Source organism: Ceratosolen solmsi, unplaced genomic scaffold (assembly GCF_000503995.2).
Source record: "Ceratosolen solmsi marchali unplaced genomic scaffold, CerSol_1.0 scaffold29, whole genome shotgun sequence".
Lineage (NCBI taxonomy): Eukaryota > Metazoa > Arthropoda > Insecta > Hymenoptera > Agaonidae > Ceratosolen > Ceratosolen solmsi.
Window position 1 is genome coordinate 592,129 of NW_011948417.1, and position 20,790 is coordinate 612,918.

General features: G+C 32.7%; 5 protein-coding genes across 5 annotated transcripts in view; 2 read left to right on the plus strand and 3 right to left on the minus strand.

Moving 5' to 3' along the window:
- Positions 1-1,379: 1,379 nt before the first annotated feature.
- On the plus strand, positions 1,380-6,590 carry LOC105359571 (chymotrypsin-2-like). The gene is made up of 4 exons (XM_011496185.1): positions 1,380-1,440; positions 5,191-5,510; positions 5,783-6,034; positions 6,402-6,590. Exons 1-4 carry the CDS (start codon positions 1,395-1,397, stop codon positions 6,570-6,572), a joined length of 789 nt encoding a protein of 262 aa, XP_011494487.1. The 5' UTR covers positions 1,380-1,394; the 3' UTR covers positions 6,573-6,590.
- A 2,299-nt stretch (positions 6,591-8,889) lies between these two features.
- LSm1 (U6 snRNA-associated Sm-like protein LSm1) lies at positions 8,890-9,990 on the plus strand. The gene is made up of 3 exons (XM_011496189.1): positions 8,890-9,175; positions 9,473-9,657; positions 9,723-9,990. Exons 1-3 carry the CDS (start codon positions 9,130-9,132, stop codon positions 9,894-9,896), a joined length of 405 nt encoding a protein of 134 aa, XP_011494491.1. The 5' UTR covers positions 8,890-9,129; the 3' UTR covers positions 9,897-9,990.
- An 800-nt stretch (positions 9,991-10,790) lies between these two features.
- LOC105359573 (Rho GTPase activating protein at 54D) lies at positions 10,791-16,713 on the minus strand. The gene is made up of 6 exons (XM_011496188.1): positions 16,312-16,713; positions 15,546-15,715; positions 15,262-15,471; positions 14,738-15,114; positions 13,760-14,122; positions 10,791-11,750 (listed from the first exon to the last, which is right to left on the minus strand). The coding sequence occupies exons 1-6, from the start codon at positions 16,434-16,436 to the stop codon at positions 11,010-11,012; spliced, it is 1,986 nt and encodes a 661-aa protein (XP_011494490.1). The 5' UTR covers positions 16,437-16,713; the 3' UTR covers positions 10,791-11,009.
- Positions 16,714-17,429: 716 nt separating this feature from the next.
- On the minus strand, positions 17,430-19,742 carry wal (electron transfer flavoprotein subunit alpha wal). Its single transcript, XM_011496186.1, has 4 exons — positions 19,489-19,742; positions 19,039-19,371; positions 18,087-18,539; positions 17,430-17,707 (listed from the first exon to the last, which is right to left on the minus strand). Exons 1-4 carry the CDS (start codon positions 19,528-19,530, stop codon positions 17,531-17,533), a joined length of 1,005 nt encoding a protein of 334 aa, XP_011494488.1. The 5' UTR covers positions 19,531-19,742; the 3' UTR covers positions 17,430-17,530.
- A 1,001-nt stretch (positions 19,743-20,743) lies between these two features.
- LOC105359942 (adenylate cyclase type 10) overlaps positions 20,744-20,790 on the minus strand; it is a 14,148-nt gene continuing 14,101 nt past the window's right edge. The window contains exon 30 of the mRNA XM_011496712.1: positions 20,744-20,790. This exon is cut by the window's right edge and continues 40 nt beyond it. Within this exon, the coding sequence (XP_011495014.1) occupies positions 20,744-20,790 (47 nt within the window).

The following is a 20,790-nucleotide window of genomic DNA, read 5'->3' on the forward strand; positions in this document are numbered from 1 at the left end:
TTTATATTATAATATATTATGCTTGTTTTACATTATTTTATTATAAAATATTATCGATATATTAAAATTCTATCAGTATTTATGAAAGTAATAAATAATGTAAATGATTATTATTCATTTCATAGTGTTTAATGAATTCAATATATCATAGATTTATTTAGAATATTAGGGATGTTGGCTGTTGTTATAATGCGTGATTTATATATGTTAATTGGAACGTTAAAGCAATTGATCGATTACAGTACGGATGAATGTACCGGAACGTAAGTATCGTATACATCAATATTGATTAATCCAAATGAATTTACTTTCATTATTAATAGGTATAATATAGACGAGATGGTAAAGTTTGACAACAATGTCGTAAAATGCATTGAGAAATAATAATAATGTTGAAAAAGAAATTTTGAGAAACCGTATGTATAAGAATTCGCTAAATTAATAATAAAAATTGCATTTTCACGATTATGAAATTTCACGAGTATATAATCAAAAAGATATAATAAATTGCTAATTAATAGGTTATATACATTATAATTATTATTTTTTATTTTTTTATAAACATACAACATTCTTATGTACTTAATAAGAATAAGCATTAAGATAAACATTTGATTTATCACAGTTTGAATGTAATTGTAATTTTAAGTATAAGCAAAAATACAAATTAATATGGTATATGTAAAATATGTTATTACTATTAATCTATAAAATTTTCAGTCCCTCTCCATTATTTATTCCATACTATTTAACATTGCATTTTCTTTTATAATATTTCTCTTTATAAGTATTGTAATTCATTTTTATAACAATCATTTGTAAACATAACTTATCATAAAATAATATATATATATATCTTATATATATATTCTATATTTCGAGGCACTGTAGCACTATCTATAATTTATATTTATATATATATATATATATATATATATATATAGATATTATAAAGCGACAATTATAGAACATAATCAAAATAAATATATACTAATTCGCTTAATTAAATAATTGTATGTTAATTTACGAGTATTCTTTTCAAAATATTGTTACGTTATTTACACGATAATTTTATAATTAATAAAATCATCGAAAATTATCATATATATTTTTATATCTTTTCAATGTCAAGTCATAATATTGCAAGATATAAATCTGCCTAATAACAATGTCATTTTTAATATAAATCTCAATTGGCCTATTACGTCTTTAAATTATCTAAATATTATTTTAAATATAATTCACTTACAATAGTATTAATATATGTACAGATGATATAAAGCAATTAAATAAAATATTTCAAAATATATTAATGTTATCTAGTCAGAATTTATTTTAGATATAAAAAGAGCTGTTTAACGTTCATTTTAACTGTTTGTCATTAAAACATCTAAATGAATTTCTACGTTTTGCTTTCATTATACTTCGCATTAAATACGAGTAAGTAAAACTTATATTTTAAAATTGTTTTTAAAAATCTATTTCATGATCTTATTGCTTTTGTTCTTTAAGTGTCGAGTTTAAGTTTTATAGTGTTCTTTATTATTACTAGATTAATAATATCATTAAAGGTATAGGCAATCCTGTTTTATATATATGTATATATATAATTTAAATGAAAAATTATCTATTGTCATATTTTAATTTTTGCAAGCTGAACGAATTGACTAGATTTTCGAAATTTATAAAACATTAACAATCCATTGTAAATTAATTCTTATTATAGGTGCATCTTCTTTCTTAGTTTTGGTATTCTCAATATATATAATAATAATGGCGTAGGAGAAACTCCGATTAATTACCGTCGACTCATATCTTTCTTTTACGCAACGGTCTAGTCGACTTTGTTATCGCTAAAATACGACACTGCGTTACTTTACGGTTTCGCATGACGAATATTTGTGCAACCATTAAATAAATACGGATAAATAAAAATATATATAGAAAAAAAATTTTTTACTATAAAAAGTATACTATAAAAATAATAATATTAATTAAAAAATCGTTGTTACATATATGTATTTGCATTGTTTTCTTAATCATTTACAGTTTTCAGCTTTCGTGTTGTATTAATCATTTATTTTCATAATTAGAATATTTCGTAAATAGTGTAAATAGTGTAAATAATAAATTTCGTAAATAAGGGAATATAATATTTCAATCTGCGAGTTCAAAGGAATGCATTTACCTTCTTGAGCTTATTTACTTTGCTCGCGTGCACGAGTGCCAATATGTTTATACAATTTATACACGATGAGACTTTTATTTTGCTGAGACTGCATCTCGATATTAATTTTACATCAACGCGATACCATTCGAATCTATAATGATCTTGGCGCTTTACGCTACTCAATCTTAGCCACACGTGCACTCTCACGCATCTACAATTTCGTTCCTTTTGTATTTCTATTATTATACGTATGGCCAGGATTTTTCTATGAAATTATTCCCATTGTTTTAAATGACATTGATAACAAATTATAAAATAAGTTGAGCAATTGAATTCAATATAGTTTACATTTAATTGTTAATTAATTTTCCCATTATTTTTTCACTCATAAACTTTTTTCTCTCTTAATTTACAGAGTCTCAATTAATTATAGCACTTTTTAGTGTTGATACAATGGTTTATTATAAGAGAAATAAACAATAGCTTAAATTATTTACTATAATAAATATTTACTATAATTTGTATTTAACAAACAAATGTAATTGACAAAGAAATGTAATTGTGAGCAAATTTTAGGCCATGAAATTCGATTAAATGCTAAAACGATCAATCAGATTTTAAACAATTTTATTGGTATTGCAATTGCTAATAGTAAATTCGATAATAATATTAAATTTTCAGTATCACGTCTTATGTCTTGATGGATATAATTACTATTTTTATTTAATATTCAAATGAAATTGATTCGAGCTATTGAGTAAATTCACCTGTTAACTTTATTTTTAGTCTGCGATTGTACTTTTATAGTACATAAGCGATAATCGTTGTACATAAATATGGTTTTTTTTTTTTTTTTTTTGCAAAATAGACATAACGTAATAAAAATATTTATCCGTAGGGCATAGTTAAGCGCACGAAACTCTGTCCTATTTCTTATATCAAAATTTGAGTTTTGAAATTATTATAATAGAATAATAGTGTTTACTATCTTGGATGTTTGTATTTCATTCGCTTACATTAGAATAAAATTCTTATATTATAATCTGTGTCAATAGACTACTATATTTAACGGTTATACTTGCAATGACATTTAATTTTTATTTCATCTGCACATACGTGAATTTTACTTACATATCAATAAAATATTTTATTACCCATTTTGGTTTTATGTTGCTGATACCGCAATGATATAACAGTACACATGGTACATATAAATAGTAATACATGGTAATGGTAATAAAAAAAAAATAAATAAATAAACCTGACTATATTGTGGTCAACCAATAATAAAGTTACTTTAATATTTTTTTCCATTATAGAAACATAGAAATGTCAAATGAACTAGGAAATAAACAAAAAAGTCTATAAATGTCGGTATAAAAATCCAAGACAAGCTAGAAAAAAGTAATAAATCTATATTACATAATAACGACAAAATTCATATTACATTTTATAATACAAACACAAAATGTTATGATTATAAGATTCTTAATTGATGGAAAATTAAACATTTACTATATTGTTTATTATCTACGTAATAAACTAATCCATATCAATTCGATATTTTTCAGTAATACTGTGAATTAATTTAACTATAGTGAATAAAGAGAGATTCTTCAACATAAATAATAAATACGACCAATTATATTTCGATTTTAGGATTTCATTACATATTTATATAATTATACAGTACAATGTGCAGAATAGCATATGGAAATATTTGTAAGCAAAGGCATTTGTAAGAACTTTTAATCTAATAAAATAATTTTTTTTTTTTTATATGTATATTCGCCTTTCTCCGTAGAATAGATATTAGTGGTTCAAATAGATTTGTTTGAACTAACTTTAAAATCTATGTTCAAAGTTAAAAAATTTTCCAGATATTGTTTTAGCGATAAGTCGGGTTTTTTTTTTTTTTTTTTTTTTTTTTTTACTAGTACAATAAAATAGAATAACATAGAAAGGTACAATTTTACTATAATTGATAATAAATAATTCATAATTTGATAATAAACATATAAATAAAATAATTTAATAATATCATAAAAATATAAAATATAAATTCAAAATTAATTATTGTTTTTGTTTTTTTAATAAATATCATTTTCTTACGTATAATTTAGAAAAATTTTTATATATATGAAAATATAAATTTCTATGAATCTAAAAACTCACATAAATTTTATACTTTAGAAATCATGTTTTTAATTAATTGGATATAATTCATAATAATTGAATAGACAGAGAATTCCACAGATGTACAATTGTAATGTATGAAATTTAATAAATTTTGAATAAAAAGAAAGCTTATTTATGTAAATAATAACTAAAATTGTATGTAAAATACAGCCTTGGAATACATTAAAAACACTGCATAAATTCTCGTTTATTACTCGTGATTCTAATTAAAATGTCAAATTATAATTAATATTTTAATTGCATGTCACAGATTGATCATTTTACTTGAATGAAAAGCTGAAAGTTTCTTATTGTTTAACAATATTTTCAAGTAATAGATGCGTATTATCAAATGAAAAAATTACTTATGCAAATATAACCATTGTCGCTTGATTGTCGCTAAAAGTAAAAAGAAGAAAAAATAATTCCAACTAGTTATAAAATTATTTCTTTTATTTGAAAATTCTCTTTATTTGCCTAAGCTCTGAAAAAAAAAGTTCATTATTACAAATTAACTGAATTCGGACGTTAAACAAAATATTGCCAGAATAGAAATGCTTAATGTAGAAAAGTATTCGTAACATTGAAAAGTACCGCGGATATTCGTTTAATTAATAGAGAAAGGTGGCACGTAAAAAATGTGGATTTATCTGTAGAAAATATATAAGCTATAGTTAGCCTATGAAATGATTAACTATTGCAGCGTCAATAAATAATATAACTGGGAATTCAGTTCAGCCAGAGTCTTATTATCACTCACTACGGATAATTAATACAGAATTTAAACAAAAAAAGAAAAAACAAAAAAAAAAAAACAAAAAAAATAATCAAAACATCTATAGGTATTTTGTGTAAAAGACAGAAGATTATCGGAGGTACCGTGGCAGACATAAAGGACTTTCCATTTTTGTCATCATTAAGAAACTTAACAACGAATAAACATTTCTGTGGTGGATCCATAATCACCAAACGGCACATACTCACGGCGGCCCACTGTCTATTCGAAAAAGATTACTCAATCATAAGAATCTACGTGGGAAGTAATTATTCGGTATCCATCTACTCCGAGGGTTACGATATCGAGTCTGTGAGAATCCATCCCCATTTCACAGGATATAATTCGCCGGGCAAGGGCAGCAGACATGACATTGCAATTATTACAGTAAGCTGAAAAATCTCATTATTCATATTCTGATACATCACATTACGCGTAATAATATTATGAACATAAATTATCAATAAATACACAAGCAATTTTTAATATTATTTCTCTAAACCAACATGAATGAAAAGCACAATTAAAGAAAAGAAAAAAAATCGTAGCGCAAAAATCGCGACTAAAATTTCTTTTCTCTCTAAAAATTGTAAAATGCTATTGTAATAGATGAATCGTTCGGATTTAGTATTGAATTTTTAATAATTTTGAATTTCTAGTTGAATAAAGAAATTGAATTTAATGTCCATCAAAAGAATGGAATAATTCAAGCTGACGATGTTAAAGTTGAAGTTAACGCTGAAATTCTCGGCTGGGGACTAATAATCTTTCCGTCAAAAGTTTATTCCATGGTATTGCGAAAAGCTTCGGTTAAAATTATAAAAAACACGAAATGCTTGGAAAAAATTCATCTTCCGATTTATGACGAGCATATTTGTTCCGACGGTAATACGAAATTTGGTGTATGTTTGGTAAGTTTCTTGTGCAATATCGAATGATAATATTGCGACATCGTTATCACAATAATTTTTCATTTCCTTTTATCAAATTATCGATATTTTACATTCCATATTATCCTTTACGCACTAAACATATGGATAATTATTTCTTTAGCATTTCCAACAAATACAATTGTAAATATATATTTATACACAACGTACATACATCATCTGCATATACATACATACATACATACATACATACATACATACATACATACATGCATACGAACGTACGAACATATATTCTGGTAAAATTCATAAGAATTCGAGCAATTATTATTAACTTCCTGTGCCCGTAATTAAAATTAATATAATTAATATTTTTTTTATCTAATAGGCTGATAGTGGTGGTCCATTAATTATCGAAGATAAAATCGTTGGTATTGCCTCGTTCTGCATACCTTGCGCTAGAGGTTTCCCCGATGTATTTACCAGGGTTTATAATTATTTAAATTTTATTAGAACTGCCGTTAATGCAAATTATCAGTTAAACATAAGCGTGGCATGAGCATGCGTTTATGCGCGAAACTCATACAATGGACAATTAATTATATTGTAAATATAATTCTTTTATATAAAACTAATTTTCCAAATATATATTTTTATATAAACATTTGTGTTTCAATTGCTTTATTATGCTGGCTAAACCTCAGTGGATTAACATTTTTAATTCCACCAAAGTAACGTATACGACAAGATCCTTTAAGTTAATATTATTTAAGATCTAATATGAGCTAAATAGCAAGTATTTTTAATTAATTATTAAATTTTGTTTCTCAGTAAATTAATAATTCACGATAAAAGCGTATAATTTAGTATTACAAAAGGAATAAATAGTACCAAATTTCCGAATATAATTATAATCATTTAAATTAAGATGATATTGTGTATGATATTTTATTCAAAATTGTTAATAATTGTAAAAAAATTGGCTATTGTTTATGGTTAATGCGATTGAGCTTGAAATTTATTTATGTATCGATAACATTTAAAATACTAATGTAATAATATTATTAATAGCGATGTTTTTAATAAAATTACAAATGTGTGTGTAAATGTTGTGTTTGTAAGAAGGGCAGATTAATTTGAAAATGTAATCGCTGCATTATTCATTATCCAATAGTTTTAAAAGCTATAATAATTATGAAACAAAGTCGATAATTTAGGTCGAGGAAATTTAATTACGTATTAATAATTATAAATTTTTAAGATAATTTTTTTTTTCAAAGCATTTACTTACATAATCATTATATATAGACTTGCTTCTACCTCCAATATACAAAATAGTCAATAAAAATTATAACAAATTTAATTTCATAAAATAAAAATGAATAAAAACGAGTAGTAACATTGATGTGCAAATTCATGGAATTATTAATCATTAAAGTTATCTACGTAATATCGCTACTGAAAGTTTTAAATGCTTCATTAACGTAATTATTAAGAGAAAATAAAATTAATTTTGATAAAGTAATCATTGAGAAATAATTCACAATATATGTATGTTTATTTTTTTTTTTTTATTTTATTTATTTACGAAATTATGGCGACGACATGTAAATATTTATGGAAGAATGTAACATGCAAAAAAATCTTTTTCCATTATAAATGATAAAATTAATAAAAATAAATTATCTTTAATTCATAAAACAAAAAGAGGAAGAATGAAAGAAAACATCATTTAAATATTACAAAAAATCTGTTACAAATTAAGGTGGCTTATTGAAAAACAAATATTCCTTTCAAAATAGGAAAAAGCCAACTGTATTAATTTTTGAAAATTGAATGAAATCCTGTGTAAATTGAAGAAAAAAAATAATTAAATCAATAAATCTAAACTCTCCTATCGTGCACATAATAAATGTTTATGAATTCTCTACTGATAATGCACATAAGCATAATACACATAGTCTAACGAAAATTGAAATAAAAAAATCTTTATAGCAAGTAAAATTGAATATTAACTTATATCGTGTATGAAGATTTAAATAACTTATAAATTATTCTTATTGCTATTATTATATATTGACAGTCAAAAATTGCTTTACATATATCGTATGGATGGTAATGAAATGTTATTTCAACGCTGAATAGAAATAGTGTTTTTGGCAAATTCTGCATTTAATGGTAACGTAGTTCGTAAAATTTTAGGGTAAAAAATATTTGCTGTTTAATTTATCCTTGAATTCATATTAATAATTAATTTTATTGTGTTAATAGTAATTGATTAAATTAACTCTTTAAATCAGTCTTGTAAAGTTACGAAATTTATGAATAGATAGGAGTAAAAGTTTACATTTAATTTACAATTTACAATTTACATGCATTTATATATATATATATATATATATATATATATTATACGTTCAATGAATTATATTAATAAATCGACATTAGTTTATTTCATATATTTTATGTAATGCTTCTACTTCTGCAACTACAACTTTATCAACAATTGTGTGCATATGTGTTTATATATATATGTATATATATATATATATATATATATATATATATATATATATATATTAAGCATGTGTTATGTAGTATTGAAAATGCGTTAGTGTGCAATTGCAATTGCGCGAAAATGCATATGTGAATTAATACGATTAAAATTGAGCAATAATTAGACATAAATGTAAAGTAATTTTGTAAATATGCTTGTTAATGTGCTATTTGTTCGAGCAATATATAATTGCATTAGTAAATTAGAATTTGCTTAAGCAAAAAAAAAAAAAGTTGTTTATTATAAATGTTGATAATTAATAACGGGAGGGGGGGGGGGGAGAAGAATGCACCTTGAGATGGAAAAGAATCACAAGTAGAGCGTACAATTATGAAAAGTTGATATTTAAAATTTCTTTGGTTAATCACGAATATAATGTAACCAAGATAGGAATTGCGATGTAAAGCAGATATCCGCTTGGTAACGTTGAACCAGTAATGCGTCGACCTGAAACGTCGTTTTCCTCTTGTTTAGCCAAGTTTACAATTCCAAATTAAATTGCTCACTGTTTGTTATGTTTTGAAATTCTTAAGCGAATGCACAAGCAATCATATAAAAAATGAACGTCGTTCCAGGCACTGCCTCGCTCCTCGAGGAACTTGACAGTACGTTTTATTCTTTTTAATAATAATTGTTTTAGTCTCTTGTTTGATTTTGTGGTTAGGTTTTGCGAGGCCAAACGAATCTCTAATCATATGAAATTAATTTCAAAGTACAATGATTACGTGCTGATGTCATTAATGCAATTAATCCCCTTTAATAATGAAGCTTACATTAACGTGCTTGGCTTGTGCGATTGTCAATTTATTATTTGATTTACATGCATTATCTTACATGATTAGGAGATGAAAAAAAATAAGATCGATCTTCGTTATGTATTGTGTTTGAATTTTTTTTTATAGAAAAATTAATGGTTTTGCTGAGAGACGGCAGAACGTTAATTGGATATCTTAGGAGTGTCGATCAGTTTGCAAATTTAGTTCTTCATCGTACTATTGAAAGGATCCACGTTGGCAAAGAGTACGGTGATATTCCCAGAGGAGTTTTTATTGTTAGAGGAGAGAATGTAGTTTTATTAGGGGAAATAGTAAGCTTATAATATTAATGTCTAATTTTTGAACAGATGGCTTAACAAAAGTCTCATTTTTGTAGGACAAGGATAAAGAGAAAAATTTACCTCTATCGGAAGTTTCAGTCGATGATATTCTTGATGCTCAAAGAAGAGAACAAGAATTGAAGCAAGACCAGGAACGATTAATGAACAAAGCATTAAAAGATCGTGGCTTGTCGTATATACCCGACTTGGGCCACGACGACATGTTCTGACCGAAGACAATGGCCTAAAATTTACATTCGTCGTTTGATAATTTGCATCAATCCAAGCTAAGAACCGAGCTCGACTCCTTTAAAATTTTAATAATGTAAAAATTTGATACTATTTCTTAGCTCAAACATCAGTTTACTTACTAATACAATCGAATCCATTAAGACCCGGATTTTACTCTATCGTTTCTTAAACACACGCACGCACACGCACGCACGCACACGCACACACACAAACAAACAATTATTATTATTATTTAAATAATCATTTACAATTTAAAAATTAAAAGGTGAAAAAAGTATGGAAATATATTGTAAAAAGTTAGAAATATTATCGATGCTACTATTTAAAATATGCTTATGTATGTCAGTATCATGTTTATTTAGAAAAATGTAAATATTAATAATTTTGTATTTTCCTGTAATAATTGATAGAAATATATAATAAGTATGCTTCAAATAGAAGCTTTTTTTTGAGTAATTTTCGATTTTTTTATTAATTATTTATTCCGTTTGGTAAAAATAAGACGCATTTACTTTTCATGGAACATATATTTTTATCATAGAAACAATCCATCATACATTTACATTAAAGTAATAAAAAAATATCTCTAACATCCGAGACTCTCCAGTACTTGTGAATTGCAGTTGATCAATCGATTATAGTCTTTATCAAATGTATGACAAAAATGGATAATTATTATTAAAAAAAATATATATACTAATTTAATTACTTGTATGAAAAAGTCAATTTTCATAAAGATGTCATGGAATTAGTAGTCTACATACGTAATAAATACAATTTATATGAAAAATATATTAACATACAATTTTATCATTTCTTTTAGTCATATGATCGTATTGAAAAAAAATCATTTCATAACAGTTTGCTAAATTACATAGCAAGACAGATTTTTTACACGCTTAACGATTATTATGACTTAATGGTAAGAAAATTTTTTCTTTTTCTTTTACTTTTTAATAACGAGAAACGAGGAGTAAAGACATATCTAAACAATTTTGATATGCTTAATATATAAAAGTGGCAAATGTAACATTCACAATAAATCGTCATTAGTCATTAGATCGTCATCATTCTCCATGCATAAAATTATATCAAAATGACGTTTCTGGAAGAGAATCTTTAACTTTAATAGAACTCAATATGGACTCGCTAAGCTGCTTTTGCTTCAAGATCTTATTGTTCATTTTTAATTTATCGCAAATTAAATCGTCTTTTATCGAGCGCTTGGAGTCGTTGCGCTGTAGGCTTGTGCAACGTTTCCTCGGTGACGTTATCGCCTCGTCCACCTTCTCCGTCGAATTGTTCATGCTATTCGTACTCCCCGACGCTATTCCCGAGGTATCCGAACTTGGATTGTTCCCCTCTTCGGCCAAGATATTTAAGTCGGATTCGGACTGCTCGAAGTCACCAGTCCTCGACGTAAAACTCAGATCCACCGGACTGGCGGTCAGGACGCTCCTCGACAAATAGTACTCCTTAAAAGTATTGGTCGTCGAGACGATCGTACTTTTTTGCATCGTACTACCGTGCATATCGTCGTCCAAGCACGCGGGCGAGCCTTGTCGAAGCACCGGAAGGGCATCGACTTTTTCAATATTTTCTTTATTTTCACCGGCATTTGAATTTGCAATGAAATCCGAGCTCGAGGTTAGCGGTGATTCTTCAAGAATGGAAGCACAACTATTCCTATTGATGAAATCGAAATTCGGAGTCTGTAAGCTGCTGGTTGAATTATATTGCATTGAGCAGTCGTTTAAGGTGGCGAGACCACAGAGATTCGAGGCAGAAATCATTATGACTGGTTTCCGAGATCTTGGCGTCATCATTGTTTCCTAAGGCAAATGACAAATAGTTATATACAAGCTAATATTGCCCAAATGTTCATATAGAAAAACAAAACAAAACAAAACAAAACAAAACAAAAAAAAAAAAATACACGAACAATGTCAATATTAACTGTTACATTGAATAATGTATATTAACTAATACATTGAAGGTAAAATTTCATTTATGCGTGTATAATCCGAGGCAAAATCGAGAACTCAATTGAAAAGCTTTTGAAAAGCTCTTCGTTTCGGTATATTAAGCGAAACATTAGGCAAGCAAAGTGACAATTAAATATGCAAATTTTCCTTCATTCTCAACGAACTTTACGATATTTCCATTATTCATTTCCCCGATCGATATTATAAACAATATCTCAGCCTCAGCAATATAAACCTACAAGAAATATATCGTTTGCCAATATTTTAATGGCCCCTTCTCCAATTACCATCGTCATCGCACTTTACCATAATTCGCACTTTTAATAGCACTAGGTGACATTAAAAAGCTGTGCACTTTATTATAGCAGCGAAGCGAGATGCTACAAGACTTTAAACAGTTAAACAACGAAAGCGCCAGTGCGTTGCGTCATGCGAAAGCCGCTTTTTAGCCGTACCTGCATGGCCTTGGTCATCTTGGTGGTGCTCTGAGTGATGGGGCTCATGCTCTGGTCGTCGTCCGTGATGGGGGTCAGCACGTACTCGTTCGCAGCCAGACTCTTTCTCAGGAGATTGGAGGGCGTGGAGGTCTGGGCGGCGTAAAGGTAGCCAAGTCGGCTACGGGTCGCGGGTGAAAGCCGAAGGCCCGGGACAATGGCTAAGGTAGCTGTCGATGCCGTCGATGCCGTCGTCATCGTTGTCGCCGTCGCCGCCTTCTCCTTCTTCTCCTTCTCCTTCTCCTTCTCCTTCACCTTCTCCTTCTCCTTCTCCTCCTCATCCTCCTCCTCATCCTCCTCCTCTATTTCCTCTTCCTCCTCCTCTTGCTCTTCGGGCTCGGCGCGCTCGATCGTATCGAGCGGGGCTATGTAGCTGGGTAGGGCTGGGTCCGAGGCCTGCCTCGCGAGCTCACCCTCGTGACTCGCACGACGCGAATACATGTCGGGCGGCTCGCTACGGTGCCTCAGGAAGCGCGGCGTCGATTCGATGAGTTCCTCGCTCGTCTCCACCCTCGGGCTCGTCGGGCTTTCGTCGATGCTCGCGAAGCTCCTGAGAATGACTTTGGGTCGATGCTGTGGCTTCTGGTGTTTGAGCGATGAGGGCGCCGATGCTGTGAGCTTCGTCGTCGTCGTCGTCGTCGTCGTCGTCGTCGTCGTCGTCGTCGTCGTCGTCGTCTTCTTCTTCTTCTTCTTTAACTTTGTCGTTGTCGTTGTCGTTGTAGGCGTCGTCGTCGTCGTCGTCGTAGTCGTCATTGTTGTCGTTGTTGTCATCATCGTACCGGGTGCTTCGAGGTTGCCAGTGCTGTTGCTCATGTGCTTCGCTTTGAGGAGTTCGTAGCCCTCTAGGTCGCTGAGCTCGTCTTCCGACTTGCTCAGCAGCTTGGGCAGAAGTAACGAGCCCTCGAGGCTCTGCGCGCCCCGGAAACAAGTAAGCGAGTAAGTAGTAGCCTTTGTTAGTAATTTTGAAAGCTCGCTAAGGCACTCTAATTCTTAAAGAAATTCCCACTCGTCGCCTTCTCCCAATCCCCAACTCTCCCTCGTCAACTCGCCGACGCCGCCGCCACCGCCGCCGCCGCCGCCGCCGCCGCCGCAAATACCAAGGAAGTGAAAAAGCTCCGTTTGCGACAACTGCGTCGACTACGGCATCCAATTCGTTAATCACAGGCGGCTCGCGTATTAATTGCCAAGCGAGAGATTGAGAGATTGTGAGAGAGAATGAGGGGGATGGGTGCGGGGGTGTGACGTGGATAAGGAAGATGCGATAAACGTTCATGCTATTAATAAGAGCTTAGCCGGTTGAGCTGATGAAGGAAGCGCACGAGACAAGATACACGTGCTCCTTCCCAAGGACGATATACTCACGCTCGATATGATATTCTCCTCACTGCTCGACCTGCTGAAGTTGCACCCGAGTTTAACGTCAATGATCTTCTTGTGATTGAGAAGCTTCTTCTGGAAGATGCGCTTCTTTATGGAGTCGCCGAAGCTCTTGGAGGCTGCGCTGTTCTTGACGTGGCGTGGCGTGCCCTGGCCGTTCTCCTTGTTGAACTGCTTGACTAGCCGGCGCTTCTTGGCCGATTCCGGCATCGACTGTATGTGGGCGTAGAGCTGGGCCAGGGCCGCCTGCGTGTCCTGAGCCGCGGTGGCCTTCGCCGTCAAGTTACGATCGACGAAACTGAAGACGGTGTGGGCCGTGTCAGTCGCATCCGTCGTTGACTCGTTCGGCTGGGAAAGAGAGGAGGCCCATAAAATCTTCACCGACCTTGGAATTTCTGCATCGTGCATTTAATTGTATTACATTCAAAGTCATTAAGCCTTGATTTTTTGACAAATGCCTGTCACGTCAGGGGGCAACTTCCATAGGACAAATCCCTCATACGTAAGAGTGCGCAAAATATTGTGCTGCTGTATACCCACACGCGCGCACAGAGAGAGAGAGAGAGAGAGAGAGAGAGAGAGAGAGAGAGAGAGAGAGAGAGAGAGTAAGATCGGGCCTATGCTCGAGAGATTGTGCGTTTAGAATGGCAAATAATCCATAATAGATGGTCGAATGTAATTAGTTAGACGATTCGAATAAATTCCAATTGATGGGAGAGTGGCGTGGTACAAATGCAATTGCGCCATCTCATAATTTATTTCTGAGAAGCCTTTAAAATACGCATGTTTTTAAAATCCCATATTTTCCGCACGTCAACAATAATTTATATAATTTACAAAGCGTCCAATTTAAAAAATTTCGATCTGCCAGTATATATAAGGGAGACGATGTACTCTGCACCAGTAGGAGCTCACGTTCACCATTGATTTGCTCAGTTCGTGCGTCAAATGTATGATACTTACGTCGGCTTTTTGAGGACTTAATAACTTCTTTTCCTGTTCTATCCAAAACGCTCTTATGTCGGTCGATAGCTTTGGCGGAATATCGAAAAGATTATTTCCCGTCTTAATCATGAAGGCAACTAATCCAGACAAGTTCTGCGAGTTCACGTGGAGTGCCTCTGGAGAGAGCTTCCTTGGGCACAGCAAGTGCGGAGTAAACAGAGTTGCAAGAGTATCACAGTTCATTTTATTACTATTTTCATGTGCCGCAGTCTTATTTAGAAGATGGAGAATGTGCTTCAATACAATTCTATTTGGTGGTGGCAGGAGAAGTAAAAGTAACTGAAGAGATCTTAAGAGTCTACAGTCGTTGCCATTGCTGCTGGAACTACTCAATTCTAATGAAAAGAAAAATAAGAATTATGCATTTAGCAGGAGCTTATTCGATCAGGCTCGTTAATAAATAATTAACGATCGATTATTCATTAAGGAATTATACGTATAAAAATATTGCTCCACGATTAAAGGATGAAAAAGTTATGTACCAGCTATTTGGCAGTGAGCAGGATAATGAAGATCGGTTAACAGTGGCTCTGGGAGGTCGGCTAAAAATCCTTTCAAAACAGATGCGTAGTCGTGAACGCTAAACCTCCCTTCGTCGAGATCAAGCCGTAAGCCCTGATATAATGCATTCTTTAATTCCTGTTGCCTCGTAAGTTTTCCAGTGCGCCTAAAAATACCTTCCTGAATAATACCTAGAACGCGAAAGCAAAGCGTGTTAACTTGCACCGCTTCTAATCCACCCATGTGTAAACGTGCTTAGACTTACAGTGTTCTTTGGATAAATATTCTACCAACTGTTTCACTTGATTGATTCCTTCCTTCGTCAAAGCTGCTCCCTCTGGTCCCTTCTGTAAAATTGGCGTCGACTTAAATTTCTTTGAGAAATGTGGTATACTCCATTTCCTAAGTTTCGCTTTCTCCGCTACCATATCGTTTCTGTAGAATACAAAATTTTACATTAATTATTACTAAATTCTCTACGTTATCTAAACGTTTAAGTGTCGCTAAAATTTCTCAAAGCATAAAGATTAGTAAGTAGAGGGAAAATATTATTATATTTAATAATATTAATTTGGAATAGCGAGGCAATAGTAACGAAAAGTATACGCAGGCTTAAAGTTCCACAGAGCAAGCATTGATTTTCAAAAGTGCAAAAGGAATTTGTTGGCGTTGAATATGGCTAAAGATCTTTGCTTACAAAGTCTCGTAGCAAACAACAACAACAACAACAACAACAACAACAACAACAACAACAATAATAATATTTTGACAATAATGATAATGACAGGTAGCAGCAAGACTGCATACTATTAGCGCACGTACGATAATGGCTATAAATTTAACCATCGGTGTTTCCTCCGGGTATTTTGAGAGGGAAAAAAAGAAATAAGAAAGAAAGAAAGAAAGAAAGAAAGAAAGAAAGAAAGAAAGAAAGAAAAAAAAAAAAGACAGACTTAAAAAAAATAATCCAATGATAATGAAGGGCGTCAGCCCATAATACAGTCACATAATATTTAAAAGGCGTCCCTTACTCCTCGGTATTGAGATCCAGCTCGAAGGACAAGTGCATCTTGACGAGGGTATGGAACTGATCGTAATTGACTTTCCGCATCCTGCTCGCCAGTTTCCCGTCCATACCATCGTTAAAGTCTTCCATCGCATCCGTCGTCGAGCGGGGCTGGCTGCCTATCAGGGGCTCCCTCACGCCAGCCGATCATCCATTCATCCCCAATAAGCCATATAAGCGCGAACAGCCAACTCCCGGGCACGAGGCTTACCGAGGGCCGAGCCACCGCCGGTTACTACCTGGGGTAACGGCGCCGGGGCAGGAAGGCCCGAGCTACCTATAGTAGCAGCGATAACCGCCTAGGCGCACCTTCGCAGCCGCCTGCACCCCTGGGGAAATACGCGACTGGCTAGGCAACCGTAAATACGAATAATACGAAAATCGCTCACGTGAGAGGCGCCGAGTGACGCCATTGGCCGATCGACTGCGACTCGGCAACTCCGACGTATTGGCTATTGGCCGAGGGTCACTGCCTATTGGCCCGAGGGCTCGAGTCGCGCGCCGTCGTCGTGATATCCCCGAGAGCCCGGGACAACCGGGACTGGTGCTCGACCCTGTCACCGATGTCCCGTTGTCCTCTCTTTAACTCTCTCAAGGAGAACTTGGGCTTCGAAGCTGATCGAACGACGACGTTTTCAACGCCCTTGGCCAATTTGAATCGAAGGCGCGCTCATCTGTGCACCCACACACTGACACCGGCTGGCCTATCGATGTGTTGGACGGAGGCGCGCAAGTTCACCGTTGTTCATCGGGTGGCTTTGAGCGGTTAGGGGGCTGGGAAGGGCTCGAGCGGTTGTTTTTCATAATAATAAGCCGTTTGCTTGCGTTATAATGGAGGTTTAGGGATGCAATAAGGTATCGTAATTAAGATGGAGCGACCGTTTGACCATGTTGTAAACTTTATTTTTGAATAACGACAATACAAAAATATATTTTTATATATGTGTGCGGGCGTGTATACGTTTATGCGTGCATGCGTGTATGCATGCAAATATATATATATATATATATATATATATATATATATGTGCGCCCGCGAGTTGTTGTTATTTTAAAAATAATGCTGCTCGCATGTTAGTTATTCTTATTGAACGTCAACTCCGAAGCAATCGAAGAAAATTTACATTCTGGATTATTTATCTTCCTATAAGACCCGTGGTACTATAAATCGTCGGAAGGGGTAATTACAATTTTCCGGTCAATTCGGGCACGGCTTTGAATAGATCTTGCACTAATCCGTAATCGGCTACTTGGAAGATCGGTGCATCCGGATCCTTATTTATGGCAACGATCGTTTTGGAATCCTTCATTCCAGCCAAGTGTTGAATGGCACCTGAGATTCCAACCGCGATGTATAGATTCTGTGTGAAATAAGATAGATAGAAAGACAAAAATATGAGTGCATGCGTGTGGATTAAATAATAGAGGGTTTGATTTATCGATTGGGAATCTTTATGCTTTTAATTTATCATGCGGATGATGGTTAGGAATTGTATCGAGGACATGCATAATTGGCAAAGTGGCAAATCATATTTATTTCTCGTGTGTTACGTGGTACATGGCTTTTCTGACAATGCTCGAGTCTAGAATTAAGATATGTATCGAATATGTAATTGTAATTCTTGCAAATTTCATTGCCATTCGATATATGTCAAGGCCATTGAAAATATGACTCGCTTTGCCACCGTTAGCATAAACTTATGATTAAAAATGAAGAATGTAGATGTTTCTTTTACTAACAGGAGCGACGATCTTCCCAGTCTGACCGATTTGCAAATCGTTTGCCACGTAACCAGCGTCGACCGCGGCACGAGATGCCCCAACAGCAGCATTTAACTTGTCGGCTAAATCGTAAAGCAGCTTGAAATTATCAGCAGATTTTAAGCCACGTCCGCCCGACACGATTGCTTTAGCCGATGTCAATTCTGGCCTGTCAGACTTGGCAAGCTCTTGCGAAACGAATTCAATCAGAGTCGACTTGTAATCACCGGCTGGAGCCTGCTCGATCTTTGCACTTCCACCTTCTAGAGCTGCCGGTTCAAACGACGTGCCCCTGATGGAAATTATTTTAATTGCATCCTTAATCTTCAAGGTCTGAATCGCATTTCCAGCATAGATTGTCCTTACAAAGGTATCGGCTGATGTAATTCCAATGATATCGCTCGCTGGAGAAATGTCAAGACTCGCCGCTACCTAAGATAATCAATATATTTATAAAGTTTTTTTTTTACGGATCAACGAATTTATCATAAAATTAAATTTTAGAACGTTAATCTCAATTTGATAATGTGTTGCTATTACGAATGCACGCTATAATAAACATGTTCAATAAGTATAGAGTGTTGGACAGGTATAACGTAACAATTGTAGAGCTAATTTGTCACGTCAAAATTTAAAATTTACACGTTCCTGCAAAAAGTAGCACAAAATCACATTATGCGGTTACGCATTGTAGTGCACATAAAGTCGAATGATTTAAAATAGAATTGATGTACTTAAGCTCTCTCGATTGTTTCTGAATCAACGACTAGATAAGAAAAGTTGAAAAAGCAATCTTACCATTGTGTATTTATTTTTCTGATTAAGACGACATTGTAAGACGTATTGTCTTACGCCGTTACTTGTTCATACAAATTTATTATAAATTTGTTTAATCACATCGAATAAACATATAATATGAATTAATACATACTCTAGGTAAAAGAGCTTTCCCAAAGGCACTAGCTCCAGCTACAATATGGCTGAAATTATGCTGTTTCTGCGTAGCGATAATTAGCGGAGCCAATGATTCTGGTGTAAAACCCTTGAAGGCGTCGCTTTCAGCAACGAGAACTCTAGCCACGTCTTTGGCTTTGCTAATCTTCTCCGACACAGGACCACACTTTGTTCCAGCAACCAATACCGTTATATCACCACCGATCTTTTTCGCTGCCGTTAAAGCATTTTGAGTAATCGGTGAGACTGCTTCGTTATTGTGTTCAGCTATGACCAGTGTAGATTCTAATCTTTGTAATATCGATACAAACTGAAAGTGCATAAGGAAGGAAATATATATGTAACCCAACGAATACGAAAAAACATATTCTCTCCAAGAAAACGATTAAAACTTAATATACCAAATTTAAAAATCAACATAACTTACATTGACATTGGTTTTTAATGTTCTGCAATAAGTGGCAAACATTGTATAACAAGGTAATCCAATCAATTTTTAAAGAGAAAACAATGTATGAAACGGCAACTCGCAATCTAATAAACAATTCTATACTGTGACTTGTAATCTAACCCTAATCTGACACTTTGACCCATTCGCATTCACGTCACAATTGACATTGAGTGAGCATAAGATCTCAAACTCAACTATCTACGCATATTTAATCTCAAATATTATGAGAATTGCGAGGGTGTCTATATAATTTGAATAGAAAGTATCATATAAAGAATATGATTGTTATTTTATTTTATTTCAAGCCCCTCTTTTGTCGTCTTTCTTAATAATGTCTGCTTCTATTTCTGCTCTCACTCGTATGTGGAACAGATTAATAATATACGTATAATATGAAATTTGAAAGCATAAGACTTTCGTCGATGAGTATCGCACGAGATGTTTTATAAACAATATAAAGATTATCGTTACATAAATAGTTCAAGTATAAAGATTTTTAACGTATAGTTTACAATTATATTCAACCGATATCTATCACGCGTCTTGTAAGAGCGTCATGTATAATAATAATATTATTCTATTAAAAATTACATTATATGAATTATGTACTTTTATTTGTTTTTGTATTTATGCGTAAAATTAGAATAATTAAAAGCTTTTGTACGAAAAGAATTGTGATAAAATTTCTATCGTACATTATGTACTTATCAGCATCGACCAATTGAGGATATTAAATAAAATAATAATAATAATAATGTTTTGCATTAAATTAGTAAATAACATTTTTGCCCAATGATGAATATATTAGTAATAATAATAATAATAAGGGTTAATTTTAATATTCAACGAAAGGCAAAAAAAAGTTGTAAAATAACGTACCATCGTTTTTCTAATATGAAATTTTATTCGCCAATAAATAGCGAATTCTTTAAGAATTGTGCTTATAATTTTATGATTATTTTATTCAAATATCATTAAACATTCAAATAAAGAAGATTTTTTTTTTTTTTTTATATTTATTTTTGTTTTATTATTTAAATTTAACAATATGTAAAATGCACAATAAATTTCGTACATTATCAATCTAATATTATAACAATGTTTATTGTGACTTATGATATTGGGAAGCGATAATAAATAATTAGGTAAATAAATAGCTAAGGCAAATTATATATAGTCGAGCTCTCTTGGCAATGGTAACGTGTAAGGTAAAAATTTCAAATTTTTCATACTAACTTCGTGCCAGTCTATCAATTTTTTCCCAGTACACGTATTTTT